Source organism: Neopelma chrysocephalum, unplaced genomic scaffold (genome assembly GCF_003984885.1).
Source record: "Neopelma chrysocephalum unplaced genomic scaffold, ASM398488v2 Primary Assembly neopelma1_24, whole genome shotgun sequence".
Classification (NCBI taxonomy): Eukaryota; Metazoa; Chordata; class Aves; order Passeriformes; family Pipridae; genus Neopelma; species Neopelma chrysocephalum.
The window spans coordinates 33,559,492-33,578,455 of NW_020897693.1; the positions used below are offsets into that span (position 1 = coordinate 33,559,492).

Here is an 18,964-nt window from a genome sequence, read left to right on the forward strand (position 1 = left end):
TACTTCTCTGTGTCTCCCAGTACTCACCAGTTTGGCTGGGCAGGTAGCGGGGTGGGGACCACACTGGGCCATGGTGGAGAGGGCTGCCATGAAACTCACTGTTGGGTTCCCTCCGAGGGAAACCAGCATCAGGGTTTCCGTACTCTGACTCCAGGTAGTTGTAGTAGGGGCCCATATCAGGGCTGGGAAGGCCATAGTGGGGCTCTTCCAAGCCTGGTCCATACTCATACCTAGGTCTCTCTCGCAGCTCAGCCCCTCTCTCACTGTCTTCGCTGGCCCCATTACACAGGAAAGCAAAATCAGCTGCAAGTGGTGAGAGAAAAGGAATGGTCAGTACAGCCTGGCTCAAGAGAGGTAGGTCTGCTATGGCCAGAGTGTGCATCCATACTGGCTCAGCCGAGCCAGGCCTGCATTCAATGCCCTCCAAAACTGCAGTTCTGTAGTTTGTTGATGGGATCCCATATTCAAGAAGACCAGCTCCTGTCTGGACCAGCAGCTTGAGCAGCAAGAACCCCAGTTCCCAGTATGCTCCCATCTCAGGCTGCCACTACCTCACCTCCCCTAACCTATGCAGGAGCAGTGGGATGCACAGAGCAACTCTCCTCTCCAATACCTTGGACTCATTGCAAACCAGTTTCAAGTACATCCTACTCACTGGTGCAGCTCAGCCCTGGAGAAGTGGGGGGGGGTTATCTATTCCTTGGGCTGGTTTTAGCAATGCAGAAAAGAGCCTTATGCGGTGGACCTGCACAACACCATCAGTGGCAGCTCAGCCCATTCCCACCTCTGCTGGGAGATGCTTGCCCATGCCACCTTGCTCACCAGAGGACCTGTGTGGACAAAGTGCACAGTTCTGGCCCCAGGCTTCGCCCAGCCGGCAGCAGCACTCAGTGTACGTGGTCTGCTCGCCACGCAGCAGGTCTTGGCAGATGTAGTCAGCAACGGTCTGCCAGCAGACATCCAGGTGGATTTCATACTCCTCCAAGGCATCTGTGAGTGACACACACAAAGGATGCCAACAAAATCATCCAGAAGAGTGTCTGCCCATCTTGTCCCAAGAGGGATGACCACGTGCCCCAGCTCCTGCCCCCTCCCTGCCCTGGCTGCATACTGTGCTGCTGCTGGCACATCCTTGCCAGATACCAAGTTCCCACCCACTGGTCCTTCTTGGTGGACCCACCCATGGGGTGGGACGTCTGGGGCAAAGTGTGCTGCAGTGGGAGATCAGGCTCACCTGCCCTGCTGGAGAAATTCACACACCGGTTGCCAGTGGCATCCAGCACAAGAGGGAGGCTGCAGAAGCAGTGGTAGGAGCCTTCCGTGTTCAGACATTCACCGTTGATGCAGTACACTTCATTCTGACACTCATCCTGGTCTGCCCACACACAAGGACAGAGCAATGTTTCAGTCTGGCAGACATTAGCAATGTGACCCTTTCCTTGCCCAAACAGAGATCTCAGGGGCTCCCGCCACCTCCAGCCTTGTTCCCCAGGAGGGTCCCAGGAAGCCTGTTACCTAGACCTGGCCCTGTACCGTGGGCAGCAGGGACAAGTCTGGGTGCAGCAGCATGGCTGTCCCTCTATGGACAGGGTGGTGCCCACTGCTCTTTGAGGGCCATCTTACCAACACACTCAAGCCTCCTGGAGTCATAGAAGTAGCCTGTACGGCAGAAGCACTTGTAGCCTGGCACTGTGTTCAAACACTGTCCGTTGCGGCAGAACTCGGAGCCAAATATCTCACACTCGTCCATGTCTGAGACAGGGATGGAGGGAGGGAAAGAGTGTCTCAGGGAGTGCAGCCATGGAAGCAAGGTGGGTTGGGTGCTGTACCTGCAGAAAGCCAGCATGGCACCTTGGCCTGAATCACTGACAGGTCCCTGAATGAAGCCCCCACCTCTCCCACTGGTCCCATGCTTGGGAGCAAAGGGGAAGCACCCACAGGCAGAGCAGGAGGAGGAATGACATGGAACAGGATACTTTCACAAAAAGGAAATTCATGTGTGTTTCTGGAAAGTCAAGAACGCAACACCCCTGGAGGTCAAGTGTCAAAGACTGAGCCAGCTGGCCACTGGGAGATCTGATCAGTAACTGGAAGGGTTGTGTCTTAATGGTCCCCATCCCTGGTTCATAATGGACATGGGAGATCTGCACCAAGAAAGAATCACTGCCAGCAGTGAGGCAGGACTGGAGGGAGGGGCACTTCCATCTTGGCAATCTGGGATTTCTCTGGATGGAGGAAAGCAGCAGCAGGATGTTAGCATCCACCACCACAGGCCCAGGGAGACAGTTCTGTCAACGCATCTCCATGCAGGGCTTTTGCACAGTGCCCTCCCTCTTCCCCCTGGAAGAAATGAAAGAAAATGCTGCTAGTACCTGTGAAAGAGATTTTTCCTGAGAGCAAATCTTCCTGGGGAATATAGCCCTTCCCAAGAGGGCAGATCTCTTGGTACTCCACTGACCAGGAGGCAGATGCCAAGGGGAGATGGAAAGCAAAGAAACAGCTCATTAGTGCAACCAAGGTGGAACTAGCAGGCAGAGCACTGGCCCTGCCTACGGTGGTGGGGCCACAGTCCTACCTGTGCCTAGGATGGGGCAGGGGTAAGTCTCACAGTTGTCACCCCAGGCTGCCCCCACAGTACAGCAGCACTCCTCCTTGGTTATGTTCTTGGCCAGGACGCTGTCACACAGGCGAACGTCACTGATGTGGTAGTAACACTGCTTGCGCTCTGCGCTGTCAGAGAGGTGGGCTGCGTGTGTGTTGGAGCCCTCTAAAAGATAGCAGAGCAAGGATGGGATGGGGTCCTTGGCACCCCAAGACAGCATCCCACACCTAGACAGTCCCAGAGTACATCCACCACTGGCAGTGTGGCCTTCCCAGGTCCGCACTTCCAGGCTCCTCAGCTCTCCCCAGACAAAAGTGTGCCCATGTCTGTGGAGGCTTGTACAGCCCTGTCAGTCCATCAGCTTTATGTCACCCCAGCCAGGGCTACCACACTCCTGCTCTAGCTGTCACCCATGCTTCTGTCCTAGTTGCCTACTCACCCACAGCAGTTCGGGGCTGGCACTGCCCTGCCTCTGTGTTGTACTCCTCGTGATCACTGGGGCAGAGGCACAAGAAGGATCCCTCCACATTCTCACAAAGTGCAGTTCCACACACGGCGACCATCAGTTCACACTCATTTACATCTGCAAAGCAAGGGGCAGCAGTGGGCAGTGGGAGCCCTGCCTGGGCATGGTCTGCAGCATGAGATCACCCTTCAGCAGAGAGATGGAAGCTACTAGGGATGAGCTGAGAGCTGTGCTCAAATTGTGGCTCAACAAAAGCCTGACAAGCTTCATGCTCTGAACTCCAGCCTGCAGTGGGTCACTGGATCACAGGATCATCTAAGTTTGAAGGGACCACTGGAGGCCTCTAGTCCAACCTCCAGCTCAAAGCAGGGCCAGTTATGGAATCCCACCAGGCTACTCAGAGCTTTGTCTTTTTTGGGTCTTTAAAACCTCCAGGGATGGCAACTGCGCAGCCATCATAGACATCTGTTCCACTGCCTGTCTGTCTTCATGGTGAAAATGTTTTTCCTTATAATACACCTTGCCTGTTCTCTACAAAGTACCTCTCTAGCACCTTTAGTGCCTCTATCCCCCAAGGACCTCCCTTCCACCTGGACAGAAAAGGTCTCCACGTTCACCGGGAACCACTTGCTTTTTCAGAGCCCTGCTCCTTTGCAATCACAAAGATCTGCTGGGAGGGGGTTTGACTCCATAAGCTGCCCTGTCCACATGTGCGACTCTCCAAGTGTGGATGCAGTGCCCATTTGAGGTCCGGGAGCCATCACACAGCAAGGACAATAGCCTGGCGTCTACTGATGGCTCTGCTTCACTGACTGGCAGAGTGACCCTGGCAGACTCACCAATGCAGTAGTGCCCAGAGGGTGAGCTCTCATAGCCACGGTCGCAGAGGCAGCGGAAGGAGCCATCTGAGTTCTCGCAGAAGCCGTGGCTCCCACACAGCGTCTCGTTGGCGCACTCGTCAATGTCTGCAGCAGAGTGGAAAGTGGGAATTGCCCCAGACCCCACCTCTCCCAGTGGATATCCCTACCCAGGCCCTTTTGCTCTGACCCCAAGATCTGGGGCCGGGGCAGGCATTCCCATGATGTGAGGGACTGGGTCTGGCTGCCCAACTCACTCACTATGCTATGAGTTGCTGTGAGTGTGTGTGTTAAGAGAAGCTACCTGCAACATAGAGAGCTGCAAAGAGGTCATGTGAATAGAGCAACAAGAGCAGGGTGGAAATGGGAAATGGATGGGAAACACGGGAGGTGGCTGGCAGGGGTGACTGAAGGCAGCACAGTTTCCTGCAGAGGTATAAAGGGACACAAGAGCCTTCAGGCTCACACTGGCAGGAGATACAAGCATGCAACTGGTGTGAGGCAAGGGCAGACATGAAGGATGAAACCCTCCTGCCCCATTCTTCCTGATCTGGTCCTTCTTCAACTGCTATAGTGCCAGAGAGTGCAGTGGGACAATCACAACTGGGTTCTCTGCCTACAGAGGACAGGTTTACAGCCCTGCTGTCTGCATTCTGCTCCCTTTCAACTGCTGCACAGAAGAGTTTTCCTTGGAGCAGCCAGAGCAGCTACATGCCTACAGCCCACTGCTCCCAAGCCCAGGAGCAGCTCCACATGCTACGTCTGAGTCTTGGCGCAGCCCAGAGCCCAGTGGTTGGCAGCAGCTCCTCCTTGCTGCAGCCTTCCCTGAGCTAGGGGGAGCCTCAAAAACTGCAGAAATCCCTTTGCTCTCTCCTCTATGCTGGAGCCTGGGCTCCAAAGCCAGACTCCCAGCTTAGCGCACAGTGGCACCAGCAGCCTTTCTGCTCACCCAGGCCTGCCAGGCAGGTGACTGGAACTGACCCCAGCAAGCACAGCTTACAGGGAGCTGCAGTCCAGCCCCAAGCCTGGAATGGCTGTAACCTGCCCAGGACCCTCCCTGAGCGGAAAGCAGCACAATGAGGTGTCTGTTCCAGATGCCAGGAAGAGAGAAGTCTAGACGCAAGCAGGCAGTGCAGCCAAGAAAACAAGCTCTCAGCATTATCTGCGTCTCCACCAGCCACACATTTCCTCCTCCTCCTCCCTCACGCCTCTGGCAGAAATGTCCCACAGCCATCCTGTTCCTTCCAGGGGGAGGGATGGGACTCCCAAGGCTGTACTCACCAATGCAGTCACCCAAGGGGGTCCAGTGGAAGCCAGGCTGGCAGCCCATGATACAGTGGTAGGAGCCCAGGCTGTTCTGGCACCGCCATGTGCCGCAGATGGCATCCCCATATTCTTTACACTCATCCACGTCTGCAGGGAGGAGAGCAAGGGGATGAAGATGGTCAGATGGGGACCCTGCTTGCTCACTGAAGCATCTGAGTTAATTTCAGTTGGCCAGAAGCCCTGAGCCATTACTAGTCCTCCTTACAAGTCACCAGCAACTCTGGGTGCTGGGAGCAGAACTGCCCTCTCCCTTGCACTGGCTGCATCCATCCCCTCAAATTCCAGGGGGCTAATGTCCCCAACGATGAGCTCTCACCCATGCAGTCATCAGTCTCCTGTGAGTGTTTGAATCCATTTTCACACAGACACCTGTAGGAGCCTTCTGTGTTCAGACACTGGCCTTGTAAGCACCGGGACTTGTCTGCACATTCATCCACATCTGTGAAATCAGGACAAAAACATCAACCTGGATCTCACAGTAGGGGAGGGAGCAGAGGGCAGGACCTAAGGTATGTCCCTGCCACCCTCCAGCTCACCCTGGCAGCTGACTCCGCCAGCCACATTTGAGAAACCAGGAGCACAAATGCAGAAGTAGGATCCATGACTGTTGAGACACTCGCCATTGGGGCTGCAGATCTCATTGTTCAGGCACTCGTTCACATCTGCAGAGGGAACAGAGTCAGGGCCACGCATCCAGCCCTGGGGGACATCCTTCACCAAAGCCACATAGATTCCCTCTTCCCTTAAAGGGCTCTTACAGGCAGCCCTTAAAGGGCTCCTGGCCCCTGGTTTTCCCACCATGGAGACAGAGATCTTCTCTGTCCATGGTGATCCTGAATTTGACTACAAGTTTATGGATGTGCCATGCACGGTGTCATCACCTGCACTGGCACCAGCATCCCCCCCTGCTGAGAAAGAAGGGGGATCCACAGGGAGGCTGTAGGTACTGCACCCAGAGGGCTGCATGGATGGGGTTCATACCTTCACACACAGTGCCATTGATGAGCTCAAAGCCAGCCTGGCAGTGGCACTTGTAGGAGCCCGGAATGTTCCTGCATTCTCCTCCCAGGCACTGAACAGCAGGGTCCTCACACTCATCCATATCTGCCAAGCAGAAGGGCACAGCACAGAGTGAGGCCCCAGCTCTAGCCACCACTGGGGAAGATCCCTACCCAGAGAAACCATCACCCAGCTGTTGGCCTGCAAGGTGGGCTTGAGCTGCCCTCTCAGACCACCCCATTACAGTGAAAAGAGGGCAGACTTCCCTGTTACCAAGGTGTGAGGAGTCAGCCCAGACTCTTCACTCCTTTCCACCGGAGGGATCAGGATAAACATTATTCCAGCACCAAGTCAGTGGTGTTCAGTGACAGGACCAGAGGCAAGGGGCACAAACTGAAATACAGGAAGTCCCGTGTGAACATCAAGAAACACTCTTTTACTGTGACAGTGACTGAGCACTGGCATAGGTTGCCCAAAGAGGTTATGGAGTCTCCCTCCTTGGAGATATTCAAAAGCCATCTGGACATGGTCCTGGGCAGCCAGCTCTTGGTGGCCCTGCTTGTGCAGGGGGTTGGATAAGATGACATCCAGAGATCCCCTCCAACCTTGGACATTCTGTGATTCTGTGAGCACAGGGATACTGCTAACCCCAGTGTCTGTCTCCAGCAGAGCTCTGCACTGGGTACCACACCACCAAGAGGCCAGCTGAGAGCCACAGTTGCTGACAAATCCTCTCTGCACAAGAGCAAACATCAGCAAATTAACACAACACCAGCCCTATTTTCTGAGGCTCCACTTTCCCACCTGCCAGACTTGCCTACAACATCTTTCTCATGGCAGAGCTGTCCAGGGGCCTACAACAGCTCTTACCCAATTGCAGAGCTCCCAAAAAACCCTCTCCCACCCAACTCCCCCAGGCTTTGGCCAGAGCTTGCTGGCATTCTGAGGATTTTGCTCACAGAAGAGGAGGAAGGGGTACCTTCCCTTCCTCATGTGAGATGCCAGCAGACTGCTGCTGCCTGGGGCCCATGAAGCAGGGGCAAGCACTGGAGAACACTGGTAGTCAGAAGGATGGGCTGGTGTGCAGGCACCAAAAGACATGTTAGTGGAGGTAGTCCTGCTCTACACTACTCCCCAGACAGGAGCTAAAGCACCTCCTGGGGGCAGGGAGGGACCTTTTCCCCTTTGCAGAGCACTAAGCATGCCACAAGCATGAACGAGCATTGCTCCCTACCACTTCAGGGCAGGATTCCCAGCTTTTCAGTCTCAAAGGGTTGAAAGTAGAAATATTATTGAATCCTTCTGGAGAGGAACCAAAACTCAGTTTATTTACCAAAAAACTATTACAAAACCCTTATCATTTTTCAAATGTGAAACCTAAATCCACAGACAAGGCTACCAGCCAAGGCAGGGAAGAACATGCCATCCTGCCATCAGGTCAGCGTGACCTAAACAGTATCAAACCCTGATAAGGTGCCCTCATGAAATGGCTGGGGCAAGGTGGCTGAGATGGGGCGGCTCATGTGGAGTCTTGGGAAAAGGGGAGGGCAGATGTAAGACATCAAACAATGCTTCTTCCGTCGCACCCAAAAATCAATTGGAAAATAAGTTCATAAAACACTGGCTTTCTCAGACACCAAACCAGAGAATAATGGGAGTAAAACCTCCTTCTCCTCCCCCACTGGAGGCCCACATGCAGGGGGATCCTTCTGAGAGTCACACTGCAGGCAAGATCTTCAATTTGCCAGCTACGTGCAGGCTGCAGAGCTCTTCAGTGCTCTAGAGAGAAATTCTCAGCTCGTGGCCAATCTTTAAACAAATACCTTTGCCAGCTCTGCCCTCTCCCTTCCCTTGCTCGCTTCAAACCATCTCGAGCCCAGGACAGCCCCTAAGGGCGGCCACCGGGGAGGGAATTTCCCTGCCTATACTGGGGCAGTCAGGCTGAAATGCAGGGACTCCAGCACTCTCATGTCTCAGCACTGCAACCAACACAAATTGATGCTGGTGTTAACTCTCTGCCAGCATACCTTGATCAAGCAGAGCCCTTGATCTAAGCTTTCCTTTTTAAACATGTCCAAGTTACATTAGGGGCTGGGTAAAAATTATGAAACCTGGCTGCCCACAGTCTGTCCATGGGCTGTGGATCCAAGGTTTCTCCTGTTGAGGACCTACATTTGAGGTTCATGCTCCCAGGCACACAGTTGAACTGAACCACACACAACTCTCTGCCAGTGTTTCCAGGCCTCCTGTACTCCTCTGGCCTTTGTCAGCACCTCCTTGATCATCAATAGTCCAGGAGTCTTATCAATGAATCCTTCCCCCCATCCCTTTCCTGTGCGAGGAAAATCACCTTCCTGCTGCTCCAGGTGATGTCTGCTTGCACCCCTCCATGTTCTCTGGTGAACAGGAAGCTAAAGAGCTGGAAAAGGATCCTGAAGCCTAAAGTCCTCTTGCCCCACCAGTAACCCAGCTACGGCAATGTCTCTCCCCTCATTCCCTCCAGCACCTGCCCCTCTGTTCTGGGAAAGGGATACCTTCACACATGCTGCCATCTCTGGAGACAGCATAGCCGGTGTCACAAGCCATGCAGGAGTAGGAGCCTTCAGTGTTGAGGCAGAGTCCGGAGGGACAGGCAGCCTGGTCTGTGCACTCATCTATGTCTGCATAAGCACATGAGGGAGAGTGAGATGAGTAGAAAAGATGCAGAGCAACCATGACCAGGGGTACATGTGTTGGGGTAACCAGCCAGCATGGTGGCCAGGATTCAGGTAGAGCCAAGTGCTCAGGAAGAGTCTAGGGAAATCTCTGGACTGTGTGACACTTCAGTATCTGAACTCATGGCTCCCTGGTACCTTGGCAGCTTTTCCCGTCAGGTGCCACCTCGTAGCCCCAGTAGCAGGAACAGCGGAAGGAGCCATCCAGGTTGACACACCGTCCATGAGTACAAGTCCCCTCCACAAGACACTCGTCCATATCTGTATGACACAGCAGAAGACAACATGGTATGGGAGGGTGCTTGCATTCCCTGCCAAGCAAGCCATGAGGACATGATGCCCTGGCCACGCAGGCTGGCCTCCTGCAGGAGAAGGGTGCTGCTTGTGCATCTGCTCCTTTAGAGGCTTGCAGGAAGCACTGCCGTGTGGGGCAAGGATGCTTCCCACAGGCAGCCCAAGTTTCTCACCAATACATCTCCCGTTCCTGGGCTGGTAGCCATCCCCACAGCTGATACACTTGTAGGATCCCAGAGTATTGACACACCTTCCACTGGGGCAAGAGCTGTGATCTGCACACTCATTGACATCTGCCAAGAAACACACTCTTCTCAGGCTCCCAAAGATAAACAGTGCAGCGTTCTCCAATGTATCCTCTCCAGCTGGATCCCCAGACTTCCCCTCCAGGGCACAGTGATGCCCAATAGGAGCTGAGATGAGTTTGCTGGGGCTTAGGCAACACTTTCTATGGCCCCACTCATCACTCAGGATCCTACGCCCATGCCTGAGGGCTGACATAAGCCAGCAGCACAACTCACTGCCGAAGGATGTTGTCAAGGCTAGGAATGTGCATGGGCAGAGAAAGGGATCAGAGAACATCTGTGCAGGGCTGTTTCATCACAGCCTTTCATAACTATGATTAGGATGCAACCTCCAGCTCAGGAAGTCCTTAAGGCAAGTGCTTTCTGGAGGCCGTGCAGGGGGGGGGAGGGAGGGGGGAAGCAGCAATCTGTGCATATCCTGTTTCCTGTACTGCCTCCTGAAATAGCCTCCCACTCTATGATGGAGATTAGCTATTAGAAAGGGGAATCTTTGATCAGGCACATCCCTCTACCCAGGAAAGCCTGTTCCTCCTGCAGTCAGAGGAGAGGACAGGCAGCCCTTGGGGAGCTGGCAGACCAACATGGAGGTGTCCTACCTCCCTTCCAGGAGGAGGCACCGAGTGATGAGGAAATGAGGTGTTCATGCAGAAGGTGGGTTGGAGGGGCAGGGGAACAGGGGGCAGCAAGCTTCACCTTCACACTGTCCTCTGGGGCCCATGGTAAAACCCTCCTTGCACTGGCAGCGGTAGGAACCAGGGGTGTTGATGCATTGCTGTCCTCGGCAGATAGAAGGCTGCTCACATTCGTCTCGGTCTGGCAACAGACAGGGAGATAGTCCTGAATCTTCCCCCTCCAACTTCAGGAAGGCTGGGTGCAAGTGAGGACCTGCTCCACCTGCATATGGCTCTACCCAAGGGACCAGTGCCAGGACTCTCCTCCATCCCCCATCTGCCCTAGCACTTCCTTGCCACAAAGCAGTGATCAGAGTTGGCATCACCGACTCCTGCCCAGATCATCATGGGCAAGGTCCTGTCCCTGAGCAAGCAGGAGAAGGTAATCCCCATGGATCAAGCTGTCCATGGACAGCTGTGGGAAGGGAGAGTGTGCAGGTGTGCATTTTTGTGTGCACACGTGTGTGTGCACATTCATGACAGAGCGCGAGGGTGAGAGAACAGAGAAGTTCAGGGGAGGTGGCAGCCTTGTGCCAGGTGGACACCACTTACCTTTACAGCTCTGCTTGCCCTCCGAGACAGCCAGGGTGTACCCAGAGTAACAGAGGCAGAAATAGGAGCCCATACTATTGATGCAGCGACCTCTTCCAGCACAGGGGTCTTTCAGACACTCATCTTCATCTGTGCCCAGGCAGGGAAAGAAGACAGGCAGTCACCACCTTCAGCTGACTGCCAGCCCCCTGCCAGCCCTGCAGTGCACCGGGTGGGCAAGGGCTCAGCAGAGCTGCCAGAAAACCTTCCCCCAAGAGCCTGAAGGACTGAATAGTCTGTTGAGACCCAACAGGCAGAACAGGTGACAACATACCAATGCAGTGGAGGCGGCTGGGGTCCAAGGTGTAGCCAGGGTGGCACGAACAGCTGTATCCCTCTGGGGTGAGAACACAAGTACCAGCTCCACAGGAGAGGGGTGAAGAGGCACAGCCACTGACCCCTGGGAGGAGAGAGCATGGAGTTGGGGGCAGCACCGAAAGGTGCACAGAGTCTAGTGTCTGCTTTGTGTCCCCAGTGCTATGCCAGGAGCCTGCTTTTTCCCCTTCTTGGAGAGCAATGCTGAACCTGCTCATCTGCTTCTTCAGGCAGCCTGCACCCGCAGGGCTGCACAGGAGACACAGTAGACTCTACCACCTCCTACAGCTACTCTGGGCTGAGCCCAGCTGGGATGACCAGTCCCCTGTACTGCACACCTGTGCCTTGGCCCTAAATAAGGGTGGTGAGGAAGCCTGCAGCCCCATGCCTTGGAGGAGGACTGGCAGCAGAGCCTGGCACCTGTGATGGGGCTCCTTTCGGAGTAACAGCAGGGCCCTCCTCCCCTGCACCACCCTGCTAAGCAGAGCATGGACGGTAGTGGGAGAGGAGTGGGGCACCACACACCCCTCGGAATCGAGCCAGCTAGGGCCTGGGGGGTTGCCCAACCCCAAACAAAAGGCTATTGAGGAAGATGCATTCCTCAGCAAGGTGCCTCCGCCAGGCCTGCTCCCCAAGGTGCTCCAGCCCCCGGCGCAGGGCAGGGGCCACACTCCCAGACACTTAAGCAACCGTGGAACAACAGCGCCCTTGTTTCCGGCGCAGTAAACAAGCCGCCCCGGGAGCCACATGCCTCCCCGTGTGCTCCCCCTTCCCGATGAGTCAGCTCACGCCACGGGGGGCACGGAGCCAAAGCCACCCGAGCGGGCGCGTGATCCCCCCCTGCTCGGCAGCCACTGCTGCGCGGGCAAGGGAGCTGCAGGCAGGGAAGGGCTCAGGGAGCCAAACACCTTGCTTCCCATAGAAGATCACTCTTTTGTCTCCCCATGGCCGGCCAGCTTTCCCTGCCTGGCAGCAGGGAAGACCAGGCTGAGACAACACCCCAGGGTGGCAGGCCAGGGACTTTTCTTTGGGAATTCAAGGGGGGGGGTATGGGAAGACAAGCAGACTGGTGAAGGGAGAGGGCCCCTGGGCAGAGCTTAGGACATCATTTCCCTGTAGTACCAGGCAAAGAGAGGCAGGAAATGCCCAAGAGTGGTGGACACACACACCTGAGCCCTGTGCTGGCACCTGTGTTGGAGCAGCAGCATCCCAGGTGGTGATGGGGCCAGGCTGGGGAGGACCATGCCAGAACTCCTCTTCCTCTGCTGTGGAAGGAGAAAAGAGGTGAGGCAAACCTCTGATCACAGGCAGAGGTGCATGCCCAAGGTTCACCTGTGCTGGGTGGCCCTGCAACCATAGCCCCAAAAAAGCTCACAGGAAGGGGATGCAGGGTGGTGGCAGCAACACCATCATCTTATTATTTAACACAGTCTCCTCCACCTTGCAGGATATTCATCACCTCCCCACATTCCTACAGCCCCACATCAGCCACCCCAGTGTGATAGGGGTTCTCCGCACTGCCCCACAGCCAGCCCAGCCAGGAGCCTGTCCTGCCCACTGGGGGCTTCTGTGCAGAGGAGGCAGCTCCCAGTCTCCCCACTCTCCTCCCTTCTCACTGCCCTATTCTCTTCCCCATGAGCACCCTGCCCTCCCGCCAGCCTGGCACTCACCTCTGCGTGTGTCAGGCTCTGCAGTGGCATCAGCAGTGCCCTGAGGGACAGAAATATAGGACTGCCTCAATTCTCATGCAGCATCCCTGCGACATTTTCCCACCCACCTCCTGGCTCCTCTTGCTCCCTAAGAGACCATCCTGGGAGGAGAAGCTGTCGTGGCTAGGTGCAGCTGGCGGGGCCACTCTGTCCTGAGCACATCATCCTGGGCAAAATATAGCTCCAGACCATGCCTGGGGGGCTGCCCACAGAGAGGCCATGCCAGCAAACTATACAGGTGAGACCCAAGGCACTGCTACCAGGTAGGTATCTCCCCAAGGTGACCAAGAAGGTCATCCAGGCATGGTAAATACTGCCACTGTCACTGGCAGCTCTGGGGTGCTGAGGACAGATGTTGCTGAGGACAGCTGCTACTTCTGCCTGCCTCAAGAGTGCTGCCTACTGGAAGGGTGCTTAGTGCTAGAAGCTTTTTCTCAGCATCCCCTCCTGGCAAACCTATGGCTGCCAAAGGAAATGCTGGAGCACAACCTGAGTCTCTGCTCCAGGGAGCTTTCTGCAATGGATGAACAAAACCAGCAACTGAGCAACATAAATTCCAGACTAGCTCTGTTTCACATTTGGAAGCTTTCGTTCAAATTTCTGCTCTGTCTTGAGATTTCTCACATGCACATGGGCAAGTCACTTCATGTCTATGAAGAAGCAACAATGGCAGTGCTATGCTCTCTTTCATAGAGGCTGAAAGTATGTTCTGAGGGATGAGCTGCTATAGCAAGAGGGCACAGAGATGCTCAGGAGAGATGCGGCTGAATCTCTACTGACAGCAGGGATCAAGAAGCACACATTTTTCAAGTGCGACTCACAATAAAGAAACCCAGTCCTAGAAGAGGCTGGCAGAAAATCAGTCTCCAGGCTGCTCCCATCAGACAGGGTGAATATAGACAAGCCAGTGCAAGAGACTCCTGCCCCGACTGCTCCCCTGATGTTTCTGCTGCACCCACGCCAGCACAGGGAGACCTGCCTGTGAGCTGGGCTTGAACACAACACCAGGCTCAACGAGAGGAGCATGTCCCAGCAGACTGCAGCAGTTCCCCTTATCCTGCTACCCTATCAGCCCTACAGCCAGGCCAGGCTGACAGCAGGGAGTGAGTGCCCACACCTCAGCTGTGTAAGTACAGCTGATATTCATGGAAGCCAGTGAAAGCAGGGCAAACTTGAATTTGCAGCAGAGACTAGAATTTCAAAGCAAAATTCTTCTTGGTGTCCTTTTATAGTGGGCTAGATCCTTTCTGTAATTCACTCTTTTGCTCTTTAGGACCGAGTCCATCGTGGATAAACTCTCCTGTCTAGAGCTTCAAACCCTGTGATATGCAGTGTAGAACTGGCTACAGTCATGTCTAACTCACACACCTGCCTGGTTGAACAGTAAAAGAATGTGAGCAGGAATAGAATAGTTTGGGTTGAAAGGAACTTTAAGGACCATCTAGTTCCATGCCCCTGCCATGAGCAGGGACGCCTCCCACTAGACCAGGTTGCTCAAAACCGCATTCAGTTTGGTCTTGAAAACTTCCAGGGATGGGGCATCCACCAGTTCTCTGGGCAACCTGTTCCAGCATCTCACCATCCTCACAGTAAATGAATTTCTTCCTAATATCTAATGTAGTTCTACCCTCTTTCAGTTTATTTTTATGACACTCCCCTTCCTGCCCATCAAGCTACCATTGGATGCACCCAGGTATAGCAAGACATACCTTACTCACGTGCATGGCAGGAGAAATTTCACCTGGAAAGGGAAAGAGTGCATGGTAAGTAGAGACAAGGCAGATAGGTGTCTTCCTCAAACCCTGGCTGCCCTAACTTCACCCCACCTCTATGACCCTGCCATTCAGTCCCTCATGCTCCTCTGCAAGGCCTTGTTCCCAAAGCCAACACACCTGGACTCCTGGCACTGGGCAGAACCCAGGAGCTTCCGCTCCAGCAAGTACTGGCACAAGCATTTGGCCACACTGCCTTCCAGCTGAGCTGGACAAAAGCCCAGGGACTGGAGTGCTGGGCTTGCCATGCAGACCTGAGGTCCTAGTGGAGGCAGCTTGGCCACTCAGCACCAACTGCAAAGATGCAGTTGCAGGAGCCTGAAACACTCAACCTTCTCTCCAAAGGCTTGAAGACATGGTGCCTTGTGCCTTAGGAATGCTATAGTCATACAGATATAGAAAGTCTTTATCAGCCAGAAGTCCATCCGTAGTCTATGACAGGACCTGAGAATTTTTCAACTCTTGCTAAAGGCCCAGATGGAGCTCCTTTAAGCAGTAGACCTCACACTACCCTGTCTTGCTGAGGTGCCAGGGTAGGGGAATGCCTCCAGGATGCTCCCACGCAGGCTGTCTTGCAGTTGCTGTCTCCTTGCTGTCCAATTCAAAGTCCAGTTGCTGTTTTCCCCTTGCTCTTCCAAGCTGAAGGGCAGCTCTTCAGCCTCTGCCTTCCTCATTGACAGTCGGATATCAGAGCTGGAGTAGGTGTAGCCATGTCCTGCTGGGCAAATCTCCTTGAAGGCCTCTGTAAAGGAAAATAAAATCAAAACTTTAGAGGTCAGAGGTTAGAAGGAAGAGACTATGGTAGGGATCACCTGGCTTACCATACCCAGACATGGTAGTGGTACAGTGGAATAAAGGAGTGAAAATGGACAGGCATGTATGTGAATGCAGGTGCCAGTTTCCCCTATCCTATCATTTTCTGGAATTTCTAAGGGTTAAATCCTTACCGAAACACATCTGGGCTGCAGTGGGTGGATACTTCAAGCAGAAGGAATGCGCTCACAGAGCAGGGTGGGTTTCTAATAGGCATTCTCAGGCCCCGAAAACTAAATCTCTTCTCATGGTAAGTACTGCTAGGAAGGGATCATGCCACAGGAAGGTCCAAGCTGAGCAAGGGAGAAGATAAAAGTGAACCCAGGGTACCTCTAGGCTGAGCGCTTTGCTCAAGATACTCTGCACAAACCACGTGAAAATTTTTCTGATCCCTGAGGATTTTGGTGCTTTACCCTCCACTCGACCTCATGCTGAGATATACCGAACTCATCGTCACCTGGCTTTCTTCCCAGTAGAAGACGTATGAGAGAAAAGAGCTGTCGAATAAAGCTAGGCACAGACATGGCTGTGCTCTCCCTCTGGCACAGAGTGGTTTTCCATCAGGGATTTCTGTATCTTCCCAGTATTATCAGGTCTGGGCATCCTGGGCTGCTGTACCCATCTCACAGGACAGCACTGCTCAGCTCTGGGTCCTGCAGCTGTCTGTGTTCAGGCAAACCCAGACCCCAGTCTAACCAGAGGAGGCAAAGCCAATGCAGGCACGTCTCACCTGAGCCGGGCATAGGGCACTCCTCACAGTTCTCTCCCCAGCCCTTGCCGACACGGCTGCAGCAGCAGATCTGCTGGGTGATGCGGTGGGAGAGGGGAAGGGTGCACACGCCTCCGGCTGCTGAGCGGTAACACAGCCCCTGCTCCATTGACACTGCTTTGTCCGCTGAAACACAACAGCAGTGTCAGTGCCAGAGGTTAAGCTCTGTGCTCTCCAAAGTAAGAATGGGGGACACACACCTCTCCCTCCTGCCCCTTTCTCTGCTTGTGCCTCCCAGCCTGCTCGAGGCCATCAGCCATCAGGCCTTTCCCCCAGCAGTGTCAGCCCCAAGTAAATCCAGCTCCTGTGGGAGTTTTCTCATCCCAGGAGGCTGTGTCCTCTGCTGCCTCACCACAGGCACATTCCCTCCAGCCACTGCAGGGACCATGTGAAGTCCATGGAGAAGGATAATGCAAGATTGGTACCCATTCTGCACACAAGTGCAGAACAGCACAACTCAACTACACTTGCAGATGTGAAGAACACTGCAGCATCCACTCAGCCATGGTTTCCCGCTCAGGTCCCTTCCCAAACTGATGAGTTCCCTGGAGTACTTACAGATGCAATGGCTACGGGATGGGTCTAGCATGGTGCCAGGCTTGCAGGTGCAACGAAAGCTGCCACGGGTGTTCACACACTCGGCATCTTTGCACAGGCCCTGCATCAAGCACTCGTTGATATCTGTGGAGAGGAGAGAGCTTTGTGAGATGTGAGGAAGCTGAGAGTGAACTAAACCCCCTCCCTAAGCAGTGCCTCCCATTCAGGTGCTGCAGACCAAGGGGGTCTCAGCTGGGCTGGTGTCTAAAGCAGCCTCTGCACCAAACAGCATGGTGGGGACCTCTGTGATGACAGTAGTCCCACATCTGCAGTGCAGAGCTTGCTCACTGCAGCTGCAGGAATGGCTTGTAGATGACTGCTCTGCTTCACAGTCCTTGTGGAAAACACACGTGGCCCCTACGGTGAACCACCCTGTTAGGGTCACTCTTACAGCCATCATGGCTGTTGTTTGCAAGCCAGGAATGATGAGTCCTGTTCTTTCTCCTGATTCCTGGTCCTGCTTGTATGGAGACATCATCCGTGGATGATCCTTGTTAAGAAACTCAGTGCCAGCATGCAGGGAGAGCAGTGACTGATCCCATCCAAAGGGAGAAGGACATTGGCTAGGCTGTGGCTCACTGTGTCTTCTTCTAGGAACAGGTTGAGCAAGCAGGAAGTCGCCAAGCTCAAGACCTGCCTCAAGCTCTGCCACTGACCGTGATTCAGCATGCATCAGTCTTTGGGAAGGAAGGTCGGTTTATCCCAGGGAAACACCATTAGGCTCACTCATTTGGCCTGCAGTAAAGACCTTCCTTCAGCACATGTAGGAATGTATGAGCTAAGCCAGAGAAGACAGAGATTGGCAAAAGGTACATAAATGGGAGTTGAGGGCAATTTTCAGGTGGAGAGTGAGGAGGAAGCCCTCCTCATGAACTGATGTAGCATTAAATCTTCACTAAACAGCTTGGCCCAGAAAAGTAAAATGCTGATGAACTGTGCTGTGTCAGGAGGCACAAGCAGTGCAGGAAGAGTTGAACAAGAGCACAGAGTGGCAGGAGTGGGATCAACCTCAACACCACTCTGGGACAAACCACAGGAACACATACTACAAGCTAAGAGGTGGGAGGAGGCAGTGGGAGGGACCTGGGCACACTCACTGCTCACAGGACAGCTGCGAGCTGCCAAGACGTGATGCTAGGCAGCATCATGCCAAACATTTTCCAAAGACACAGGGCAGTCCCGATGGCAGTGAACAAGGCCCTGGTGACCTCAGGTGCCCTGAGAGCACACAGTGGTGCTCTAGAGACTGTCTGAAGATGGAAGGGGTGGAAGACACAGGAACAGCTTTCCCAGCACTACCTTATTCCTCAGAGTCAAAGCATCACTGCTTGGTGGAAAGGGGATGTCTCACAGCCAGCAATGACAGCTGAAGTTCAGACTTACTGGCCTGAGAGGTCCTCCTCAGTCCTGTGCTCTTAAATTCCCTCATTCATCCCACCAGCTGCCCCATACACGTTTGAGACATATAAGGGCCATGAAGACCAAGCCAGAAGCTAAGTCAATGAGAAGTATCAACGCTGCAGGAATCTGCAGCAGGCCAGGGAGGAGTAGGATTTGGCTGCACAATGTAGTGGTTTCCTGCTCTGTACCAAGCACAGGACAGAGTTCCTGAGAACAACCAGTGGCCAGACCCCAAATAAGCTGGGAACTCCACTCAGAGAAGACACTAGGGCTCTCCAGAGGAGCCTCACAGCTCATCCCTGTCACTCCCTGGCATGGTCAGAGTGTTATGTTGTTTCGACACACCAACTGGACAAAGCGCTTGTCTCCATATAAGCAAAGGGCTTGAAGGGATTGGAGTAATGAGAGCACAAAACAAACAAGCACCAAGGGCTAGGCTTTATAGGCTTAATTCAAAACAGGGCCACATCCCAGCCTTAGTCTAGCCCCATCTATTCTGCTGTCAGCAAAGGACCCACCCACAGCGGAAGTCCCCACTGGGAACAGAAGCAGTCAGGTGTGCTCAGAGCTACGCACTCCTACCCCCTGCAGCATGCCAGGGCCAGGGCTAGCCCGCAAGAAGAGGCCTCAGGGACCCCAAAGTGAGATTTGTGTGCTCTTTCAGCTGCTTCTTCCCACCCTGCACAAGCTGGCGTTCCTCAGAAACAGTCATACTGAGTCAGGCAGCCTGTGGTGGAAAGGTTCAGGCTGGTTTACCCTGGTA

General features: G+C 54.2%; 1 protein-coding gene across 1 annotated transcript in view; it reads right to left on the minus strand.

Annotated features, from left to right (window-relative positions):
- The window catches only part of LTBP2 (latent transforming growth factor beta binding protein 2), a 71,654-nt gene that overhangs the window by 4,415 nt on the left and 48,275 nt on the right, over window positions 1–18,964 (minus strand). The window contains exons 10-32 of the mRNA XM_027671674.1: window positions 16,762–16,884; window positions 16,165–16,329; window positions 15,133–15,363; window positions 14,568–14,590; window positions 12,811–12,850; window positions 12,310–12,405; window positions 11,100–11,225; window positions 10,787–10,915; window positions 10,257–10,376; window positions 9,432–9,551; window positions 9,103–9,225; window positions 6,233–6,355; window positions 5,788–5,913; window positions 5,568–5,690; window positions 5,207–5,338; window positions 3,908–4,033; window positions 3,042–3,185; window positions 2,576–2,767; window positions 2,373–2,453; window positions 1,624–1,752; window positions 1,235–1,375; window positions 823–990; window positions 28–303 (exon numbers count right to left, since the gene is read on the minus strand). Of these exons, the coding sequence (XP_027527475.1) occupies window positions 28–303; window positions 823–990; window positions 1,235–1,375; window positions 1,624–1,752; window positions 2,373–2,453; window positions 2,576–2,767; window positions 3,042–3,185; window positions 3,908–4,033; window positions 5,207–5,338; window positions 5,568–5,690; window positions 5,788–5,913; window positions 6,233–6,355; window positions 9,103–9,225; window positions 9,432–9,551; window positions 10,257–10,376; window positions 10,787–10,915; window positions 11,100–11,225; window positions 12,310–12,405; window positions 12,811–12,850; window positions 14,568–14,590; window positions 15,133–15,363; window positions 16,165–16,329; window positions 16,762–16,884 (3,057 nt within the window). The remainder of the gene's footprint in view (window positions 1–27; window positions 304–822; window positions 991–1,234; window positions 1,376–1,623; window positions 1,753–2,372; window positions 2,454–2,575; window positions 2,768–3,041; window positions 3,186–3,907; window positions 4,034–5,206; window positions 5,339–5,567; window positions 5,691–5,787; window positions 5,914–6,232; window positions 6,356–9,102; window positions 9,226–9,431; window positions 9,552–10,256; window positions 10,377–10,786; window positions 10,916–11,099; window positions 11,226–12,309; window positions 12,406–12,810; window positions 12,851–14,567; window positions 14,591–15,132; window positions 15,364–16,164; window positions 16,330–16,761; window positions 16,885–18,964) is intronic.